General features: G+C 37.2%; 1 protein-coding gene across 1 annotated transcript; it reads left to right on the top strand.

The window, feature by feature from the left end:
- Positions 1 to 4,051: 4,051 nt before the first annotated feature.
- Positions 4,052 to 19,287, top strand: LOC135216409 (zinc finger protein 835-like). Its single transcript, XM_064251698.1, has 3 exons — positions 4,052 to 4,176; positions 9,395 to 9,484; positions 11,221 to 19,287. Exon 3 carries the CDS (start codon positions 11,381 to 11,383, stop codon positions 13,523 to 13,525), a length of 2,145 nt encoding a protein of 714 aa, XP_064107768.1. The 5' UTR covers positions 4,052 to 4,176; positions 9,395 to 9,484; positions 11,221 to 11,380; the 3' UTR covers positions 13,526 to 19,287.
- Positions 19,288 to 22,119: the final 2,832 nt, after the last annotated feature.

Genomic DNA, 22,119 nt, shown 5'->3' with positions numbered 1-22,119 from the left:
AATTCCAGTCCATAGTCGGGGGCAATTGGGTATTCAATGCCCATACGCTGGTATACTCGGATTTCGGTATGTACGAAGGCTACAATGTTTCTAGCTTTTGACACAAAGCATATGTAGCTCTTCACCAAAAGCTCCTATGGTCTGTGGTTAATATATATATATATATATATATATATATATATATATATATATATTATATATATATATATAGACAGATAGATAGATAGATAGTTATTGGGGTTCCTTAAGATGAGAAAAATTGTCTCAGGGGTTCCTCAAAGTGCCAAAGGTTGGGATCCACTGGATTACATAATCATTCTGACTGAGAAATTATAGAATAAAATCTGACTGAATACTGGAGAATACTGTAGAAGAACGTTTACGGCTATAAAAAAAAAAAAAAAAAAAAAAAAAAAAACTTTAATCATAAGATGATATCAGCTTTTCAAAATAACCTTGTTCAGTCACCTGTTGAATAGAACTCTTTAAAAAAACTTTATATTCAGTAAGAAATAATAAATAAGAAACAAGTAAAAAATCAAGATCACCGACTATAGATCTATCTTTAGATGGTCTCGGTATAATGCTGTATGAGCCGCTGCCCATGAAACTTTAATCCCGGCCATGTGGTGGTCTGGCCTATATCGTTGCCAGACGCACGATTATGGTTAACTCTAACCTTAAATGAAATAAAAAAAAAAACGAGGCTAGAGAGCTGTAATTTGGTATGTTTATTGATTGAAGGATAGATGATCAACATAGCAATTTGCAGCCCTCTAGCCTCGGTAGTTTATAAGATCTGAGAGCGGCCAGGACAAAAAAAAAGTGCGGACAAAAAAGTGCGGACGGAAGTACGGACAGAAAAAAGTGCGGACAATAAAATGCGGACGGATGTGCGGACAGAAAAAAGTGCGGACGGAAGTGCGGACGGATGTGCGGACAGAAAAAAAGTGCGGACGGAAGTGCGGACGGATGTGCGGACAGAAAAAAGTGCGGACGGAAGTGCGGACGGATGTGCGGACAGAAAAAAGTGCGGACGAAAAAAAGTGCGGACGAAAAAAATGCGGACAAAAAAAAGTGCGGACTTAAAGAAGTGCGGGCAGAGAAAAGTGCTGTCAAAAAGAGTGAGGACGCATGTGAGTACAGAAAAAAACGCTGACAGAAAAATGAGGACAAAAAAAAGTGTGGACGGAAGTGCGGACGCATGTGCGGACAGAGAAAAACGCGGACAGAAAAAAGGATAAAAAAAAAAGGGCGGACAGACAGACAAATAGCTACCCCAATAGTGACTGAGAAATAAATCTCCAGAAGAGAAATGAATTAAATTTACGTTCAATCTTCCACCTCCCCAACCCACCTCTCCCGTCCGCCGCTCTCTCTCTCTCTCTCTCTCTCTCTCTCTCTCTCTCTCTCTCTCTCTCTCTCTCTCCCTAAACCCGGTGGCGTGTCTGTAAACTGCAGTGGGTCTATTCCTGATAACAGGGAAAAAGTCGGACGAAAGCGTGAACGCCAGACAAAGTGACGGAGTTGAGATTTTTGTGCGTCTACTACCCTTGATACATTGCCGAAGAATAAGTTTTTTTTTTTTTTTGGCAGATGGGTGCAAAAATAAGGCTTCATGTGGAAGAGCGTTTGATCAACGGCCGGAAGTTTGGCTACGAGACCATTCATCTCTCTCTCTCTCTGCTCTCTTGCTCTCTCTAATCTCTTCGTGGAGCTTTTGTTTTCAGTGAGAAGAAATTGGCTACGAAAACACTCTCTACAGATAAGTGAGCACATGATGTCTCCTTGGATGGACTAATAAGTCTTTTGAGACATCCTAATCCTTGTAACTTACTCTCTCTCTCTCTCTCTCTCTCTCTCTCTCTCTCTCTCTCTCTCTCCTTCCCTTGACTTTTTCGTGTATTTTGTTTGATTGAGAAGAAATTGGTTACGAAAACTTAATTTGTTCTCTCTCTCTCTCTCTCTCTCTCTCTCTCTCTCTCTCTCTCTCTCTCTCTCTCTCTCTCTCGTGTGTTTCATTGAGAAGAATCCGTCCACGTAAATTTCATCAAAACAAGAAAAGCTGAACACATGATTATGCTTTATAAAACATATGTTCGTAGTCCACTTGAATATTGCAATATGATATGGTACCCACACTATCAAAAGGATATTGCACAAATAGAGAGTGTACAAAGGTCCTTTACAGCTAGAATAGAAGAAGTTAAAGACCTTGACTACTGGGAAAGACTACAATCCTTAAAATTATATAGTCTAGAAAGGAGAAGAGAACGCTACATGATAATTCAGGCATGGAAACAGATAGAAGGAATGGCAGAAAATATCATGGAACTAAAAATATCAGAAAGAGCAAGCAGAAGTAGATTAATAGTGCCCAAAACTATACCAGGAAAAATAAGAAAGCGACACAGGACATTAATCCACTACGCACCAGCCCATTCGATATGCAGGCGTCTAATTCAATGCGTTGCCAGCTCATCTGAGGAATATATCAGGAGTGAGCGTAGATGTGTTTAAGAATAAGCTCGACAAATATCTAAACTGCATCCCAGACCATCCAAGATTGGAAGATGCAAAATATACCGGAAGATGTACTAGCAACTCTCTGGTAGACATTGAGAGGTTGCCTCACACTGAGGGACCTGGGGCAATCCGAACAAGATGTAAGGTCTGTAAGGTAAGGTAAGGTCTCTCTCTCTCTCTCTCTCTCTCTCTGCTCTTTCGTGTGTTTTGTTTCATTAAAAGAAGAAATTGGCTACATAAACCTCATCTCTCTCTCTCTCTCTCTCGTGTGTCAGTTCATTGAGGAGAAACGTTCTGGTCTGCTACGCAGATTCGTGTCCGTCATTTTCCCCTTGGTAAAAACAATTAATGAGGGATTTAGTGATCGTATATCCTCATTCGTGTTAGCTTTTATGCGGGCAGGCGATGCTGACGATATACCTTTAGTTAGAGAAGTGTTTTTGTTGAATTAAAATTTTTTTTTTCCTTCGTGTATAATGATGTTTTTCTTCTCTCTCTCTCTCTCTCTCTCTCTCTCTCTCTCTCTCTCTCTCTCCTCTCCCTCTCTCTCTCGCTCTATATATATATATATATATATATATATATATATATATATATATATACATATATAAATATATATATAATTGCAGATTTTTTATATAATGTCGCCGCTGGTTGATCCATTTCCTGAGAATTATTCAGTCCCACAATCTATTTATTTTCGTCTTTGTCCGTTTCTTGTTCAGTGATTCATTTGATATAAGCATAGCATATCAATTCTACTTCTGGATCAATTGCCCTGTAATCAGTGCTTGTTTTCATTAAATACGATATCCTCATGCAATTCTTTACGTCCCATGTCTATCATAAGAGTGAATAAATAATCAAGAGTTATTTAAGGTCAAAATTGCCCTGGATTCATGAAAACATCACAGCAAATCTGATAAACACACACACACACACACACACACACACACACACACACACACACACATATATATATGATATATACTATATACTATATATATATATATATATATAATATATATGTATATATATTATATATATATATATACTATATATCCATATATATTATATATAATATATATCAATACGCTATCAAAACAAAAACGCTCCAACATTTTCATGGCATTTCAAGTTTTATATGGTATGAATGTTGATTAATAAAAATGATCACACAACTGGTATACAACATCAAGGCAATTAAACTGAATTTTGAGTGTATGTATTTCCTATGTAGCAAAAGGCTCGCACTGAAACCTTAACAGGTAGGAGGGTCTTGACGCTATTACGGAAATAACCATAATGAACAGATTTTGCTTAGAGCTCCCGTGCAGTATTGCCACATCTCCTCGCTGGTAGGAATAAATAACGCGACTTGCTTTCTTGCAAATAATTCATATCTGAAGCTAATATTAGCATCTATATTTTTTTAATTAAATCATTAGCCGTCGTGAAAGCACAGATTTATTAGTAAATTTTGAAAATAAACGAGAGTTCGTAAAGGTGTTCCGTAGTTGGGAACACTGTTTCCATTGCCGAAGCAAAACAAAGTCGATTTTCTCCTCTGAGAGCGTCTGTCAACACTGGGAATATTCGATGAAATTAAAGCTATTCTCCGGTATTTCTCTTCTTGACGTATTTATACGAGTAAGTAGTAATCTCCTAACTAGAAAAGTTGATTAAAGATTGACTGTCAGGGAGCAAAATGTGAATCTGAAGCGATAATCAAGTTTGCAGTGATGTCCACGGACTTGCCAAACTCCATGTTAGGTTTGTTTACATATTGCTGAGGGTATTTGTAGGTCGAATTGTCCCATCATTTTTCACACTTTGCATTGTTACAGCTTTTCTTTAAGTACACGAGAGTCTTACCTATTTATACAGATGGCTGTGCCCGTCTCTTAAGGTAAATACCAGGTTGTTATGCTACCGTAGGCATTCCCTAGTCGATGCCCTGCCCCTGTCATTTGCTATGGATTCGAATTTTCCGTATCCTTTAAGTCTTCATTGTGTCATTCACATATAGAGACACTTATTTTATCATGTTATTAGTAGCACAGGCTAACCTAAACTCATGACACATTGAGCTTCCATAGCTTGAACGATAGTAGAGTTTGCCGTAGGCTTGTAGCTCAGGCCATTGTGGCTGACACTGTAAAAGCCGTAGGTTTATTCCAAGGTACCTTAAAGATATCTCGACCAAATTTCTATGGTACTTTGCAGAACAACAGGATCAAGTCTTAACCCTTACTTGTGGAGTATCCAGGAGGTAGCCAAGCCCCCCAGCCAGGTCAGGGCATGACATCGTAAGTGAGGTTAGGAAGGTAAGGTCTAGTTAGGTCAAGACATGGCGTTCTAGGAAATGTTGGTTCGACACTCACCCCAGTATCTAAATCGCAATGGGCTTGGAACTAGTGGGCTAGGCTTCGAGGAATGTGGGGTACAGCAGAACATTTTGAGAAGTTTTTCTCATGTTCATAGGTTAAGCTTATGATTAAGGCTCTACTAAATGCTGTATATGACAAGTCGGCTACACAGCCATCGTATAATAGGTAGCCTAGACAAGGCTCAGGTAGTGTTTTGAATTGGACGTATCAGTTCCATGACGCCATACATACAGACATAGACTAGGTACTACTAAGTTTCTACATTTGTTTCATAACTTGTTTATGGTATTTAGACCTAGTCTCTGATGGATAAACACAAGGTTAGCCCGTCCTGTGGAATATAGATTTCTATCATGTGAATCTTAAATGTTTTTACATCAACTTTTTCCTGTAATTTGACAAAATTAACTTTTTCCTCTCTTCTCTGCCCTATGCTGTGTCTGCCTGAACTCCCACCATGTCTAAGTCTTCATGCATCCCATATCTCCCTTCTTGAAAATTCCTCAGACATTCATTCAGGTCTTCATTCTGCTGCTTCTCTATCGACTGCTCTTCTGGTCATCTGTTCATCAGTTACCATAGTCACATGACCAAACCATCTCATTCTTTGTGATCTTGGTCTTTTTTCCATTCTTTTCTTATCACATCTCGCCATCAATCCCTCAGTCATGGTATGAGCGTCCAGCCATGAATCTTAATATGGTCACACCTCCAATTCTCCTCCAGTACCCTTGGTAGTGCCCATATTGGTGCTGCAAGAAACAGCAGTCCTTTTGTATAATATGTCATTAATTTTTGGTCTGTATGCTAATGATATATGTTTAATTACTAAAAAATATAGTGTTCTCTGTGTTTGATGGAGTAGCCAGTGTGATAAAAAGCATCGAAGGTATGGCCACACACTTGAATTATTCTATAGTATATTAAATATGCAGCAAAACTTATCAGATAATTGATAGAAAGGAAAGGCAATAAATAATCTGAATGGTTTATTTTGAAAATTTTTCATGTTAACTGTTAAAACTTTAAATAATGTTAGCTTGATAATTGTCACATGGGTATTAATTGTGGTAAATCTTGGGTAATGCAACCTAATTCTGCCAATGTATATACCGCACAAGAACTAATTATTTCTAAACTATCATTATAGAAGTTTTGTATATGAGATAGGGAGAGAAATTTTGAGATTCATCAGTAATCAAGATGGTTTGTGTACAAGAAAAGGAAAGAGAAGAGAAAAAAAAGAGATTTAGATAACTTGGTTCGAGTAGGAAATTGTTATATAATATACTCAAACATTGTTAGGTGGCAGAAAAGGAATAAATTGTAATGTTACTGTATTTGGCTGAGTATATAGCCTAGATCTTGTCTTCACCCAACCTATAATTTCAAATGCATTCTCCCAATCATGAGAATAGACTAAATATATGTTTAGCCTTTTTTTAACATACATTTTCAAATTTAACAAATGAAATATGATATACCTACTGTGTTGTTTAGCTGACTTCCTTGTATTCCTCCAAAGGGAGAAGCTACTTTCTGTGTCAGCCATTAAGGGCTACAGGGCTAGTTCTGTGCCTGAAAGGGGTAAACCTTCCCTCCTCATGGGAGATATCTATGCTCCTCAAAACTTTTGAGCAGCCTTGTTCCCCAAAAGAACTTAAGCCTCCTAACTGGGATTTGACCTTGGTCCTTGGCAGCCTTACTTGTACACCATATGAACCCTTACAAAGCTCGTCAGACAAAAATTCGACTCTCAAGACAGTTTTCGTACTGGCCTTAGCCTCAATGAAGAGAGTAGGAGAACCTTGTGGCCTCTCTTTTAATAACAATCAAAAGGTTGGGGGTCGGTAGCTTGTTAATTTATCCTGGAATTCCCGATGATAGATTTGAGTCCTTTTCAATCCCCTGCCAGAGAGATTTTGTTGATATTGATCCAGAGGAGTTATTTTTCTGTCCTATTAGGGTTCTGCAAAGCTATCTATTAGGGTTCTGCATAGCTATCTAGAAATGACTTGGCATCCCAGGCCTGAGTGTCGAAGACTTTTGTAGCATGTGCTGGGACAAGAAATAAGTGTCCAAGAAGACCAACTCCTTTTGGCTACATGAAGTAATTAAACAGTCATATAGCTTCTTCGAATGCAGATGTCACTACAGGGCATGTACGATCTTATGATGATAGGGGCTTTGGCCCTTCCATTGCTTTCAGAAAGAACCTGGCATTTTATAGGATATTGAAGGCTGGTAGTATGTGGGTTTGTCAGGTAACCTTCACCTCCTCTTACCTACGGGACGTTGCCCATAGGTCCTTGGACACTTTTTCCTTTGGTCCAGTGGTGGCTGCTTAACAAGTTGTGCAGCTCATCCAGTACCCCTAGCAGGACAGGTTCTATCTTGCCTAAGAAGATAGTTGTAAAAGTAAGAGTGAATGGGGTGAGTGGCTTTCATTTGCTGGAACTGGCTAGATACAAGTGTGTAAGCATCCATTCTATTTTCTGTATTATGATTGTTCCCACACAATACAAATTCTAGAATTAGGAGCAAGTACTACCTTCTATCTTACAAGAGGAGTGAGGGATTGACACTAAAACAAGGTCAATAGCTACTGTTGGTTTTGTTGTCTCTGACAGTTAGAGGTTCTTTTCTTCCTGGACACAATGTAGACACCATGTAGAGTAGAGTTCCCATTGTGTCAAAAACCTCGATGTCTGGCTGTTGAGTAATCTTTCACCTAAAGGTGCGTCCACACGGTCGAACAATGTCCAATGGACAAACATTGTTACCAGTTAACAATTGTCTGCCGGTCTTTGCCTTGTGAGCAGAGTACAAGCACTGGTATACAACCTCATCTGGTACCACTGTTTGTTACCAGATCTACTTCCATCGCTTCAACACTTATGACGTCTTCCTGCTTCGCCTATGATATGGTAACAATGTTTGTCCGTTGGACATTGTTCTTCCGTGTGGACGCACCTTAAGAGATCAGAGGCATAAACCCCTTCCAACGTGCTAACAATTGACCAGGAAGTGAACCCAGGTGAGCCAAACCAACAGTGGGATTTAATGGTCACTTTATCCTCCCACCAAAAGTAAGTCTCCCCAGCATAAAGAAGTATGGTTTGTGGTTTGTTCTGTATATGAACAAATGGAAAATTTTTAATCAATTTGTATTCTTCATAGGTCATTACGTAAATGGCCCACCTCAAGCCACCCCTCATGCAGGGTGATAATTGGTGATTCACAGCATATGAAGGGGAGAAGAGGTATGGCTCTGCCTACTCTATCTCCCAATTGGCTGATACACTCATGCCACCAAACTTTGTTCTACACATTTTTAATCAGATCCAGCTGTGCTTTGTGTTTTTTCTTACATGTAAAGACCTCAGGTTTGTTAGTTAAGAAAAACAAATTGATAAAAAATTTGTAATTTTTGATAAGAAAGGTAGTCAGTGCTTTATTTTCTTCTTATAATGTGCTATTAAATACTATACAGTAATGATTTCATTTAAAGTTAGTTTTTATTTTTTTTTCCAATAAGAAGTGATTGATTCAGAGTGACTTGAGTAAATTGATCATTAAATATTTTTATCCTGCAAATACAGTTGAGCATGTTTTCATCATTGTGAATTGTTTGTATGCTGCGTGTAGGATGTCCTTTTCTGAATTCCTAGTTATCTGTTTATTGGAGAAGTACCGTGTCAGGATGCTAAATGTTTTTTATTATATAATTTCTTTAATTTGAGTATGGGACCCCTTGCCATATCTATTTCATCTCATGCAGTGTACACAATTAGTACTTGGTGTCTGGATATTATGAAGTTAGCATTATACTGGTTTTTTCCTAAATGAGCCTTTGGCCTATATGTAAGCAGTACAGTATTTACTATGCTTGAAGGTGATGTGATATTTACAGAGGGTACATTTGCCATTTCTATATGGCTATGTAATATACAATTAAGACTTCAGAAGTGTATTCTTAAGAGACAACAGTGTTTTGTAGTTAGGAAAGTCATTGAGTAACTGTGAATAAAAGTTTACAGTGGGGCCCCTGTATTCGCGTTCTCCGGATTCGTAGACACTCACATTCGCGTATTTCTCTCGGGAACGTTTCCCCGCATTATTCGCGGAAAATTCGCGCATTCGCTGTATTTTTCCATGAGAAATATCCACAAATTCCTGGGTTTTTTTTATCAATTTCATCATGAAATGCACTTTTTGTGATAAAACTATTAGAAAACCTAGTATGAAAATTTTTTGTGGTTTATCTTGAGTTTTAAATAACAAAATAGCCTGTTTTTAGCGTTTTTATAGGGGTTCCAAACATTCGCGGGTTCTAACTATTCACGGGGTGGTCTGGTACGCATGCCTCGCGAATACGGGGGTACCACTGTACATCACTTTTGCTTTACCTAGCATGGTGTCAGTCACCATCAGATGATCACAGACATATTACCGTGGCATATTCCGATTTCTTTCAGTGATTCGTTGAGCCGTTTTCAGTACCACGTCACTTGGATCCTCTTTGTAAGATATTTGGGCAATTGAATGTGTTATGGATGCGGATTATGGTGAGTACAGAATTTAACGAGTTTTGATGTTTTATATATTTGTTTTTACTTAATCTATAATTTTTTTTAATTTATGTTTTTCTAAGCAAAATCAAATGTAGAGCCCCAAAATTTACTGATGTAGGCTGCAAGGGATGAAGGAGTCACAGACACCTGTGGCATAGTCCTATTAATTATCTGAGATGCAGTTTGACATTCAGTATTTTCATACAATTAAAAATTCTTATACGTATTGTGGATGGATTTTGACAGTGTATAAAAAATTTAAGACGGCAATTATTTACATGTTCTCTGCTCCTCACAGTTCATGCGCAACATATAGTCTCTTGCCTTTTGAGTGAGTTTATAAAAAATTTATTTTAGTGGTTCTTCAAAATATATTTCCCTAATTTCTATTAAATTACCTCACAATATGGCTACTCATGAATTCTAAGGATTTGTGGCAGTGTAATCAAGGCTACACCAATAGATAGAATATCAGTTGAAGTATTTTTTAGCCACTTTAGTTTTCAAAGGTATTTTGAAAAATGTATTTGATTCTGGGTTTCTTCAGAAGATAGTCTCTTAATTTTGTACAGAGATATAGACCAGTTTTAGCTTAACATATGGTAGGTAAGGTTAGATACTTTGTACAATCATGAAAATTTGGTATTCAGGGGGACTGAGAACCTAACCCTTTTGGATAAGAAGGGCCAGCTATAGTTTTGATGAAGTCACTAAAACAAAATTTAGATTCTACTCCCTCAGTGAGTAAAAATTGTGATGGAAAAGATGAAAAGTAAAAAAATCTGAAAGCGACACATCTTTGGATGGAAATGATGATTCATTGATTCCTGATTTCCACTTTCAGTGTATTGCTCCAGTCATATGGTAGTAAGCATTGGCCTCAATGGAGTCCAGTCAGATAAATTACCAGTGTCTTCCCACTTAAACAATATAATTGAACAAAAGTAAATGGTGTATAATTGTTTGTGTGCACAATGTTTTAGCAGTTTTTCAGTTCCAACCTATCTGATTGTTGAAGACCTTTGGTCCACAGACAGTTCAAGAGTTAGGCCATTTGATTGATGAGGCACGAGACTGTCAGTAGTAGAGGAGTTCTTGGCCATTTTTAATTATTGCATTGTTAAATGTGCCTAAGTTGTCACCTTCTAATAAATATTAATGTATAGAGGAATGAAATTTTTAATATTTAAACATAATTGGTTTGTGTTTTTTAAAGTTACAATAGAAAATCATCTATAAGATGTTTTCTCATAATTATATAAGATCACAGCCTCATCTGTTTAGTTTAAACCATGATTAAAAAGTAACACCCCATAGAGGTGCCTGTTCATCTCAGACATTGTTTGGTAATATTTCTTAAGGTCATCTGCAGTTAGATATTTGCTTTTATAAACATTACTTGTAGAATAGTTTCTCATGGTTGTCTCTTGACTTTCAGTTGGTTAATTAAAAATGCAAGCTTAGATTAGCTAGCAAATTATGTTAAAATTTATAGACCACCCTATACCAGTCTTGATGTACTGCTTTGGAGTTTTCAACTTTTGATCCAAATTGACTGTGGTTTGTGTGTTATAAAGTTTCATAAAACAAAAAGAATTTATAGACGCTAAAATATCCAAAAGTATTTTGCATGAATACTGTCCACCACTTTTAAGGCATGTAGTACTTGCTTGTTTGTTTACCAAATATAAAATTAAAATAGATTTTATTGAAGTGTTTCCACTTTTCAGATATCAGTACAAGAGATTAGTTTTGGGAGCTGAACCATTCTGTAGAGCAAGTACATGTGGAGTACAGCTACTGCATTCTTGGCTTCTAAAATGTAGAGGTCAAGTATAAAGGGAACATTGAAGTATTATTATGTAACAGTGCTTTTTTGTAGAGATATTTATGTTCCACCCATCCTTCGGCATATTCAGTACTGTGTCCATAGCAGCAAGCATGAATTCCAGCGATTACTTGGACGGTACTCAAGAATATGAAACTCTCTATCCTCAGACTGTAATGGATTCAGACAGTCAGGATTCTCCAGTTCATAACAAGAAGCCTCATTTCTATTCCCCAAGCCATGCAAAGCACTTTGACTGCTTTTGTGGAAAAATATTCATAAGTAAAGCTGATTATAATCGTCACATGCTCATCCATACTGGGGAGAGACCTCATGAATGTGAAATATGTGGTAAAGCATTTTCTCTGAAAGGAAACCTGACGAAGCACATGATGTTGCACACTGAAGAAAAATCTTACCACTGTCCAGATTGTGGGAAGGGCTTTTTGAAAAAAGGCTATATTGACCAGCATATGCGAGTTCACACAGGAGAAAAGCCCTTTGTATGCCCTCACTGCAACCGAGCCTTTTCTTTAAAGGGAAACTTAGCCCAGCATATAAAGCTTCATACGGATGAAAAATCTTACAGTTGCATGCAGTGTAACAAATTGTTCCTGAAGAAGAGCTATTTGGTTCAGCACATGCGAGTGCATTCTGGGCTTAAGCCTCACAAGTGCAACTTATGCAGCAGGGCCTTTAATCTGAAGGGCAATTTAGTACAGCACTTAAAGAGACACAGTGGCCGTAAACCTTTTAAATGCTTGGAGTGTGGTAAAGCGTTTGCATTGAAAGGAGCTTTAAGGGAACACGAGAAAATTCATGGAGGTGATAAACCTTTCGTCTGTAATGTTTGTAGTAAGGCATTCAATAAAAAAGCCTATTTAACACAACACGAGAGAACGCACACAGGTGAACGTCCTTTTCATTGCTTGGAGTGCGGCAAATCTTTCTCTCAGAGAAGCATACTCAATCAGCACATGAAGCAGCATGGAGAGAGATCTTATAAATGCTGTCAGTGCCATAAGATTTTTTTGAAAAAGCTGTCTGAAATTAACAAAGCTGTCAAGAATAATCGCTTTGGGGGCTTTAAATGTAATGAATGTGAAATTCTTCATGGAAAGGGTGAGTTGGGCTCTGATGGAAATGTTTCTGTGTTCCTGAAAGAAGAGCAGTCTCTTTCTGGGTATGATGCTCAGTCTTACATACAGGATGATAATATGTCATTATATAACTTAGACAGTTTGCAGAAGGCTGATGAATTTGACAGGCTAAGACTTCTGAAACTGACTAGGTTAGAGGAGGACTGTACTTCTTCCTCTGATAAACAGTGTAACACATCTTTAGTATCTGAGAGCAGTGGCTTGAATGAAAGACCCTATGAATTTGATACATCGGCAGCTCAACCCTCTGGAGCCTCAGCTCCCGCAGAAGTTAAAAAGTATGTAGACTATAGTCCAAAGAAAGTTGCCATTGCACATGCTTTGTCAAAAGAAAGCAGTAAAAGACCAACTAATCAGAATAAGGTTCCCGCTTCAGCTACTAATATAGATGAAATGCAAGGTCAGAATAAAATGCAAGCTACATATACAGAGCTGAAAGTAGTTGAAAAACACAGAATTCCAGGTAGCACTCAAACACAAGACCCATCTCTTCTGGAAACACCTATTAGTCAAAAACAGTTGTGTGATGAGAGAAAAAAGCTGGAGGCAGTTCTTAAAGCAAGTGGTGGCGAGGCAAAGGAACCATCAGAAACGACTGCTGAGAAGAATAGTAGCCAGACCTGTGCAGAACCATCAGTGAAAGAGTCAGATGTTGTAAAGACTGGTGAGAAAAGCCAGCAGAATAATGTCAAAAGTGCTTCAGAACAGTCAGGAGAGTTAGTGGCAGATGCCTCTAAGACCGCCACAAATAGTGATAAAACCTCAGGACATACTGTCAAAAAACATCCTGCATCGGGTAATGATTCTCAGAACTCTTCATCAGTAGAAGAATCTGAATCAAGGAGAGCTTTTCTGTACAGTCAGTCTTCTTTATCAGATTACAATGCTAGAAATCTGGACTCCCTAAGGTATATAGAAAACTTGCAGAGAAATTTCTCTGGCATTCGACATGGAAATGTGCCAGAGGTAGAAAGTGCTTTAAGTAGATTTGGTATTAAAGGTTACTATAATTCTCCATGGTCATTTGCAGGAAATTATCCTGAGTGAATGCACATTACTAAAGTCTGTTATAGAATTTTTTGACTGGAGAACATTTTTTTTTGTATAACTACAAAATGCTGTGCAGCATGACTATGGTTACTGTTGGTAGTGTTATCAAAAGTACATACTGTGAACACAGCACAAAGGAATCAGTTTAAACTTTATATCATTTGTTAATATGATGTATGGCATTATTCATTGATATGAGAGTTTTCATATCTTCAAGCTTATGTAGTGTAGATATGCCAATAATACTATTGTTATAGCTTATACTAAAGTAACACTTATTGAAGAATTATTTCATTTTCATAGATATATGATTCTAATAGTAGTACAAATTTTTTTACAATATTATTTACTGCATTATGATGTGCATCTTTTGTTTTGTAAACTATAGTATATCACACACATATATATATATAATTATGCATTCTCTATCCTTTACATGCATATGTAATTACATTTATGCTAAATTATTAATGTTCAGTTAACTACTGTTTTGGGGAATCACTGTATCTACATATTACTGATATCCTTTGACACTATTAATATCACTCATGGAATTTATGGGTATTTAAGAAACCTAGTTGCTTTTATTTATGAGTAACTTTATTAACCAAACTGTTCATACAAATTACAAACCCTGTTTTGTACTAAGCAAAGGCCTGTTACACCCAGTCAAAATGGAGAGGCCAGGGCAGGTGCAGCAATATTTGGTTTATGATTTGAACAACCCAACGAGGATGTGCCCCATTTGTCAGTTGCTAAATTCCATCATTTGGTTTTGGAAGTTGTATCCTCTGCTTTGACATAGGATTTTTTTCAGCTGTTATTTCTCTGACCATCTTTCATCTACTATTTTTTCCTTGAGGCGATATTTACTTTTATCAGGTGCTGTAGGCGAATCATTGCACTGTTATTTTCTGTGTTTTTGTGCCACTGCATGAATTACTTCTCAGACTTGAGTTTTAATTCAGTATTGAGAATAATAACCCCATTTGTAATATGTAAATTTATTTATTAGATAGAAGCACAGGCACTTGAATAATCATTGGAGAATTAATATGGTTTTTGTTTGTTTCTAATTAGTCCATAGATGCTCATCTACAGCTGGAAGGGACAGTTAATTTGTTACTAGATTGAACGTCATTGCATAAATAAACATTCATCTAAGTGTTCAGAACATATTTTTTATTGTGGACAGGCAGAAGCAACAGCAATGACTGCTTTTACATGATGAGCCCACTTGATAACAGGAGGCAAATTGTATGCAAGCAGAGCATTCCACATTCTGGAAGTGAATGGCATGGAAAACTGATTAAAACAGATAAAATGCAATTTTTCATCTTGGACACAAGACCTTTGTAATTTTTTGATGTAATGGTCACAACAACGAAGAGAGATTAGGAGGTGCCACATGATCGGGAAGCTTATGAAGATGATGATGATGTGTGTGTGTTTGGGTATGTTGGGTTGTTCTCAGGTTGACTGTGAGATTTTGGTGATCAATGAGAAGGAAAGCATAAAATTCAAAACTGTCTGAAAGAATATCACCAAATATAAGAACAAGGCTAAATGTTACCGAGTCAAATTCGGTTTTGATTTCAGAGATAGGAGATATAGAAGAACTTGGACTTGGAGACATCAAAACAAGGCAAATCTCATCTGTTCTCTTCAGAGATAGTGTCTAGATCTGACTGAAAACAAGCTTTTGAAGATGACTGAGAAGAGGTAGAAGAAAATTGTAATGAAATCATTGATGAAAAAAGATTCCAGAGTAACACATCTACAGACAGAGAGGAAGCCAATGGGTCACCAGTAACTACAACTGAAATAGACTGGCTCGATGCGAAACTTGAAGTAAAGTTAGAACAAGGACTGAAGCCTCTTGCATGGATATCAGGAACAGTGACTTAAAAGTCTTCAAAGTTATATCAAGAGTAGCAACTGGAAAATCTAAGATGTAAGAGAGGTCAGCTAGATATGTGTTAGATATGATGTATTACCAGTTGGTCATACATCATGAAGTCCAAACTTGTGATTAGAGAGAAGACTGAAGTTCCAGATGTTTAGATGAAGGGTAGGGGTTATAAATTTATATAGTATAGTGTAGTTGTGAGCAGTAAAAGAAGTTTGAATGACTTCTTCCTTGATATTACAACAGAATTAAGTGTTCCAGTTACTGTATTGTGTACATGTGCACTTTCAAAACACAACAAAGGCTTTTATGGATGTTGCTACAGGAATTCCTAGGGAATGGCTTACCTTACCTCGTGTGAAAGCATTCACTGTCAAGTATGACTGCAGTATTCTGCAGATTTAATATTGTTAGACTTGCTCCCTCTTGTATATTTATACACCTAATTGTACTTGGTTCCAAGTCAAAGGGTTGTATGAGATACTGTACCATGAAGAGGTATATGTATGTGCAGGCTGATTTCAGGAAATTCATATTTCCACCAAAATTGCAATGTTACACAAAGTTTTTCAGTGCTATAAAGAAGTTCACAAAGACCAGTGATACTTGTTTCCCTCAGTACTATTTTGAAGCCCCAAGGACCATTTCCTTCATTTTTATGCCTCCCGGTGCTGATCTTTTGTTTGCAAGGGTGATTTGCTATTTGTGTATTTCTGGTGATAGAAGTTCACTCTCGATGTAGTTCGGAAGTCACGTTGGTCCCGTTGCTGAATAACCACTGGTTCCATGCAACATAAAAACACCATACAAACAAACAATATTCCCTTATTTACTTGCTATTTTCCCAAGTATTCTTTTTAACATAGGGACCCTCCATTTGTGTAAGCTTGATATTCTTGTCAGCAGCTGTTTAAGCTTGTTCAGCTTGAATGTTTGTCAATGGGAAGTGATGATAATAATATCTTCACATCTTCATAGCACAGTGATGATAGAAGCACAAAGTAAAAACCAAAGCAAAATTTTGGAAACAAGTTATCAGAAAGAATTTGAGAGAAATACCATATACGACACTGGTAGATTTTTTCATGCCCTCATACATATGTATCACTATGTTGTATACCCTGTCAACTTTCTTCATCTATTTCTATGCCTTGCATCTTCCCCCAGCCCCACTTCACCCATATCCCTCCTCACCACATCCATCCACCTGATCTGCTGATGCCCCACTCTCCTCCTCCCCCATGACTGGCATGTTCATAGCTCTCTTGATTGGTTCTACTTCCTCTCTTCTTATTACATAGCCATAGTATGTCAGACGAGCTTCTCTAGCATTTCATATATACTTAAATCCTTCTTATGAGTAAATATTCCTAAAAGTATTAAGGTTATTTTCAGTGAAAGTTAATTTTGTAATGGGTGGCTTGTCTACTGCAATACAGCTTGGACACAGATTCTTGTTTGTAAGTCATCATACATGGCATAAAGAAACCTTTGGTGAGTAGTCTCCCTCCACTTCTCTCTCAGTAAGGAATAATCTTTCACACTAAATAAGGGTAATTCATAGCAAGTCTCTATTTTCCAGAAACTTGTTGAAGGATTTAATTTTGCATTCAAATTTACTGTAATGTCTGTGGATAGCTTGTGAAAGAGAGTTCAGTTCAGTTGTCCTCGAGTTGTTACAACCATGCAGAATGGGCACTAAATTTTGAGAGTGATATGGTCATAATTCTTTTTCTTCATGGTATTTTGTCCTAAAGTTATGGGGGCAATCCTGTGATTATTGTACAGTAAGAAGACCATCATGTTCAGTAAGATGCAATGTAAGGTGAAAAATACACCAAGATTGTTGTAGGTGCTAAAATGAATCGAATTGAAGTCTTTAAGGTTATTGTTGAGACTGAAAATCCATTGATATTCATAACAAACTACAAGTGCCTCTGCTGATGTATAGCTTCTGATTCTAAAACAATTATATGTACCTTTGTTTGTTCATTTCCTCCCTTCTTCTGTCATTAAAGAGCAGGCGATATACCTTGAAGTTTAAGGGATGAACAACGGTGTTAGTGAGTGCCTTCTGGTTTGGTAGATCACTGAACCCCGGTGAGGAAACAACCTTTAATATTAATGGTATTCCCAGAATCAGGGGTGGCCCTGTATGATGTGACGGGTGCAATCGTTACGGAAGTGGGATTCACAGGGAATCATAATTTATTGTTGGAATGGACAATGATTTGCCTCCTTTGGCAAAAAAAATAAAAAACATTGATGGGAACCCTTGTACTATATAGAACATCAGGTAAACAAGGCGCATTGAGAAGGAACACGATACAATAGTAAACGTAAAGTGAAAGATAAGCTGGAGCTATCCTATGACAGGGATACATCCTGCCCATCAGCCACATATGTCATAGCTATATGGGAAGCTTGAATATCCTTTAATTGTATAGTTTTTATGCAGCAGTGTCCTTTGGATATCAGTATACTAAATGCAGCTATCTTTAATGGGTACTTGCTGGTTCTCCATACAGTACAGTGCATACATTCACACAATTCTTTATACTATTATTTTCAGTTAATTCCTCCTGGTAGATGCTAATGAAGAAAATAGCTGTAGTAAGTGTCAGCAACATAGAAAATATTGTGACAGTATTGAACAGCTTTTTTATATGAACTGTATGTTATAGACCATTTGAATGTGGTCTTCATTGGGAAGAGATTTAGGAGTTCCAAATCAGTGGTGTGAGATCTATCATCTCTCGAAGTTCTAAAATTCTGATAACAAAATGCTTTGTATATATAGTGTAGTTGTACATACTTGAAAAATATATGTAATACAGTAATCGTTGAACAATGGGCTAATGTGTAATGACTTCAACCTGTAATAGTAGTGCAGTCCTAAAATTTTGTGAACTGGACAAATTTTATCTCTGTATGCCTCTCATTCATTTCTTTAGTTAATGATTTCATATATCTTTGGTCTCTTTATGCAGTTGTCCCTTTTATAAGAATTTTTATATCACTGCATTTTAGACACGGACACATTGTACACTTATTCATCCATGCATTATTCATATTTTAAAAAATCACCTGGAATTACTGCATAATTGCTTTCAACTTGTTAGCAAAGCTTTGTAGAGTTGGAATGTAAGGCTGTGCAAATTGTCTGATAGAAAATTAATGCAATATTTTTTCCTCTGAACATCATTCATCATCATTTTCCAATGATGCATAAATTATGTAGGCTTAATTTAAATAATTACTTCATCTTTAAGGCGTATTTTATGTATTATAACAATGAGTTAGGTGTTGACTAATAAACGTGCATTACACAATTACAGTATTTGCAATTTGAAGACTTTGAATGTTATGAATAACTGTGGAGTGAGACCCCTAAACTAGAATATTTCAGTAGTTATAGAACAATGAGTGACGAGATGTATGCAGGACTGTAGTGTTAGAGTATAATACCAGAATCATTTATGATAATTCTTTCATACAACATTGTTTTCATTTTCTCTGATGCTATACAAAACTTAGTGGAAATGCTTGAACTATGTTGGTGAAAGTATTTGTAAATAAACTTGCCTGAAGAAACATCATAGGCTGTATGAATTGGAGACGTCCTTGAATTAATTGTCATAGAAACATCACCTTTACAGGAAGTGGAATAAAATACTATATACTGTAATTTCTCGATGCTTTCATAGGTATGTACGTTTTTGTTGATAGTTCTAGAAGATTTTATGTACATAGATCATAATATTCTGTATGCTTTTTACTTTGTACATTCATTGTTGTTAAGTTACTCTCACATTTTGTGACTATGCATTATATGGAAATATAATAAACTCTTAGTTATTTCAAAATTTCAAACCTTTTCTGTAGGTGTTCCTTATATTCTAAGTCAGTCATAGTAATATAGTTATTTTTTTCCTAAATGCTTTTACATGAATTATTATGTGCAGAATAAAGGGAATGGTATAGTTGGACAGTATCTCTCCACTTGTAGGACTAATCTGTGTTTGGACTGATCTTAGTAGGTAAACAGGACATTTGCATTTCTGACAAGTCACCATTAACCTTTCTCAGGACAGAAGCTTTCTCAGACAAAAATAATAGTCGATGTCGTACAGTGACTAATCTTTCTATAACTAATGATGAACAATACAAGCACATACAGTCTTTCGAGTCTAAACTAGTACATAAAAAAAAAAGACGGAAGAAAAAAACCAGAGGACATTTGACCCAGATCTAGTTTGACTTCCTTTTTAGGTGTGAGAATTGATAAAATTTCTTGTAGTGAAAGCCTGCCTTTAGCTGGATAGTATCATTAGTACTTTAGGGATTACTTCAGGTTCTTCGTAGAGTCCCTTTAGCCAAAAATCAGGTGACATTTGACCCAGATTTAATTTGATTGTTTGAAGTGAGAATTTATCAAATTTCTGATAATGAAAAACTATCCACAGGGGGTTAGTTCCAGCAGTGCACTGTAGGCATCACTTAAGACTCATTGTGGTGTCCCCTCAACCAAAAATCAGATGGCGTTCGACCCAGATCCAATTTGTTTTTTTCTTTTGGGTGTGCCATTACTGCACCTCACATGGTGTGGTGTAGGCATCACTTGAGAATTTTTTCCCACCATCCCTTCAGCACCTAGCTGCTACCCCTTCATTTCTTTTAATGTGCCTCCATTCATATTCTCTTCCATTTTGCTTTCCACCCTCTCCTAACAATAGTACAACTGCGAGGTTTGCTTCCTGTTACACCTTTAAAAGCTTATTTTTTCTCGATTACTCTTGCAGCTCTGAATGACCTTATAGGCCCCCGGTGCTTGGCCTTTGTCCTAAATTTTATTTTCCAGTTCCAATACTGAAAATAAATTGGAGACTGGAAAATTACCCACTCTTGAGATTCCAGTGTGAAGCTGTTTTTTGGCAATAAAGAAAGACTGAATAGATTGCTGAACCCTTAAATGAACCTCATTCTGTAAATTACAAGTGAATGTTAATACAAAATTTAACTCCTAAGACATGGTTCCAAAAAGATGAATTCTTTGTCATTTGATGAAAGTAAACGAGAAAGCTCATGTTGCTTTTATGAAAGGTAAATGCAAAAGATACTCAAAAGCCAATCAGAACTATGTCTTGCAACCAAGGACGCTGATTAAGGCATCTTATACGAAAGCTATCACATCATCAACTTCAAGTCTAGTGCCTCAGTGGCGTGGTTGGTATGGTGTTGGCGTCCCTCCTCGGTGGTCACGAGTTCGATTCTTGGCCATTCCATGAGGAATGAGAGATGAATATTTCTGTTGATAGAAGTTCACTCTCGACGTGCTTCGGAAGTCACCTAAAGCCATTGGTCCCGTTGCTGAATAACCACTGGTGCCATGCAACGTAAAAACACCATACAAACAATCCACTTCAAGTGCCTCAGTGGCGTGGTTTGTATGATGTTGGCGTGCCACCTCGGTGGCTGCGAGTTCGATTCTCGAGCATTCCATTGAGGAGTGAGAGATGTGTGTGATAGAAATTCACTCTCAACGTGGTTCGGAAGTCACGTAAAGCCGTTGGTCCCGTTGCTGATTAACTGCTGGTTCCATGCAACGTAAAAACACCATACAAACAAACAATCATCAACTTCAGGAAAGTGACACTAACAGCTGTCCTATCTATTTTAGACTGGAATCCAAGGATGTTGGCTCAGTGTCAATCTGGCCATTATATTCCTGGATCCAAACTACAATGGACTGAATGTATTCTGGAGGATTCTAGTTGACGAATGTTCTTTATTGCATCTGTAGGGGATAGTGTCGTCAATTTTCCTTCACACTGTGCTCTGCAAGCATTACAGGCGGTCCCCGGGTTACGATGGGGGTTCCGTTCTTGAGATGCGTCGTAAGCCGGAACATCGTCAAAAATCCTAAGAAAACCTTACTTTTAATGCTTTGGGTGCATTGAAAACTATGTAAACTGCATTCTTATGGCATTTTTCATCAAAAAAAAACCTCAAATATTGATTATTTTGCATTTTTGGTGTCATATTTCATCTCCCAGATGAGCGTTGTAGGCGTCGTAACCCTGGAACATGCGTCGCAACCCTGGAAATAACGCCTATTGACAAGCGTTGTAACCTCGGAACGTCATAACCCGGGGACTGCCTTATTTAAGTTTTTTTTTCCAGTGTTCCTCCAGCCCTTAGCTGCAACCCCTTTCATTCTTTACCAGTGTTCATGCTCTCCTTCTTCTATCGCACTTTCCACCCTCTCTTAACAGTTGTTTCAACTTTTTCAGCACAGAATAAAAACTCATAGGTCCCAGCACTTGGCCTTTGGCTTAGATTTTATAAATATAACTATTTTTCTCAAAAAACTCGTGGCAGAGTTTCATAATTTTTCGTTCACCTGCCTGACGCACGATTCAGGCCTTATTTATCTCTTTTTCTTTTCAAAGATGGAAGAAATCATGTGTACTGACGTTAAAAACAGTCCCTGATATCTTTAGAACATTATGTTATGTTATTGTGTAAAACTATTTTCCATATAGCAAAATTGACGTGAACGAAACGAAGTGATAAAAAACGTCATATCACAACCATAGATGTACATTACCAAATAGATAGGAGACACCTATCACTATGAAAAAAAAATAGTAGTATCGCATAAACATAGTCCTTAAATTAT

This window comes from Macrobrachium nipponense, chromosome 6 (assembly GCF_015104395.2).
Source record: "Macrobrachium nipponense isolate FS-2020 chromosome 6, ASM1510439v2, whole genome shotgun sequence".
Lineage (NCBI taxonomy): Eukaryota > Metazoa > Arthropoda > Malacostraca > Decapoda > Palaemonidae > Macrobrachium > Macrobrachium nipponense.
Note: the sequence above shows the minus strand (reverse complement) of the source record. Positions and strands in the feature narration are given on the sequence as shown.

Coding starts and splice junctions, on each gene's coding strand:
- LOC135216409 (XM_064251698.1), top strand. CDS start 11,381: ATGTTCCACCCATCCTTCGGCATATTCAGTACTGTGTCCATAGCAGCA.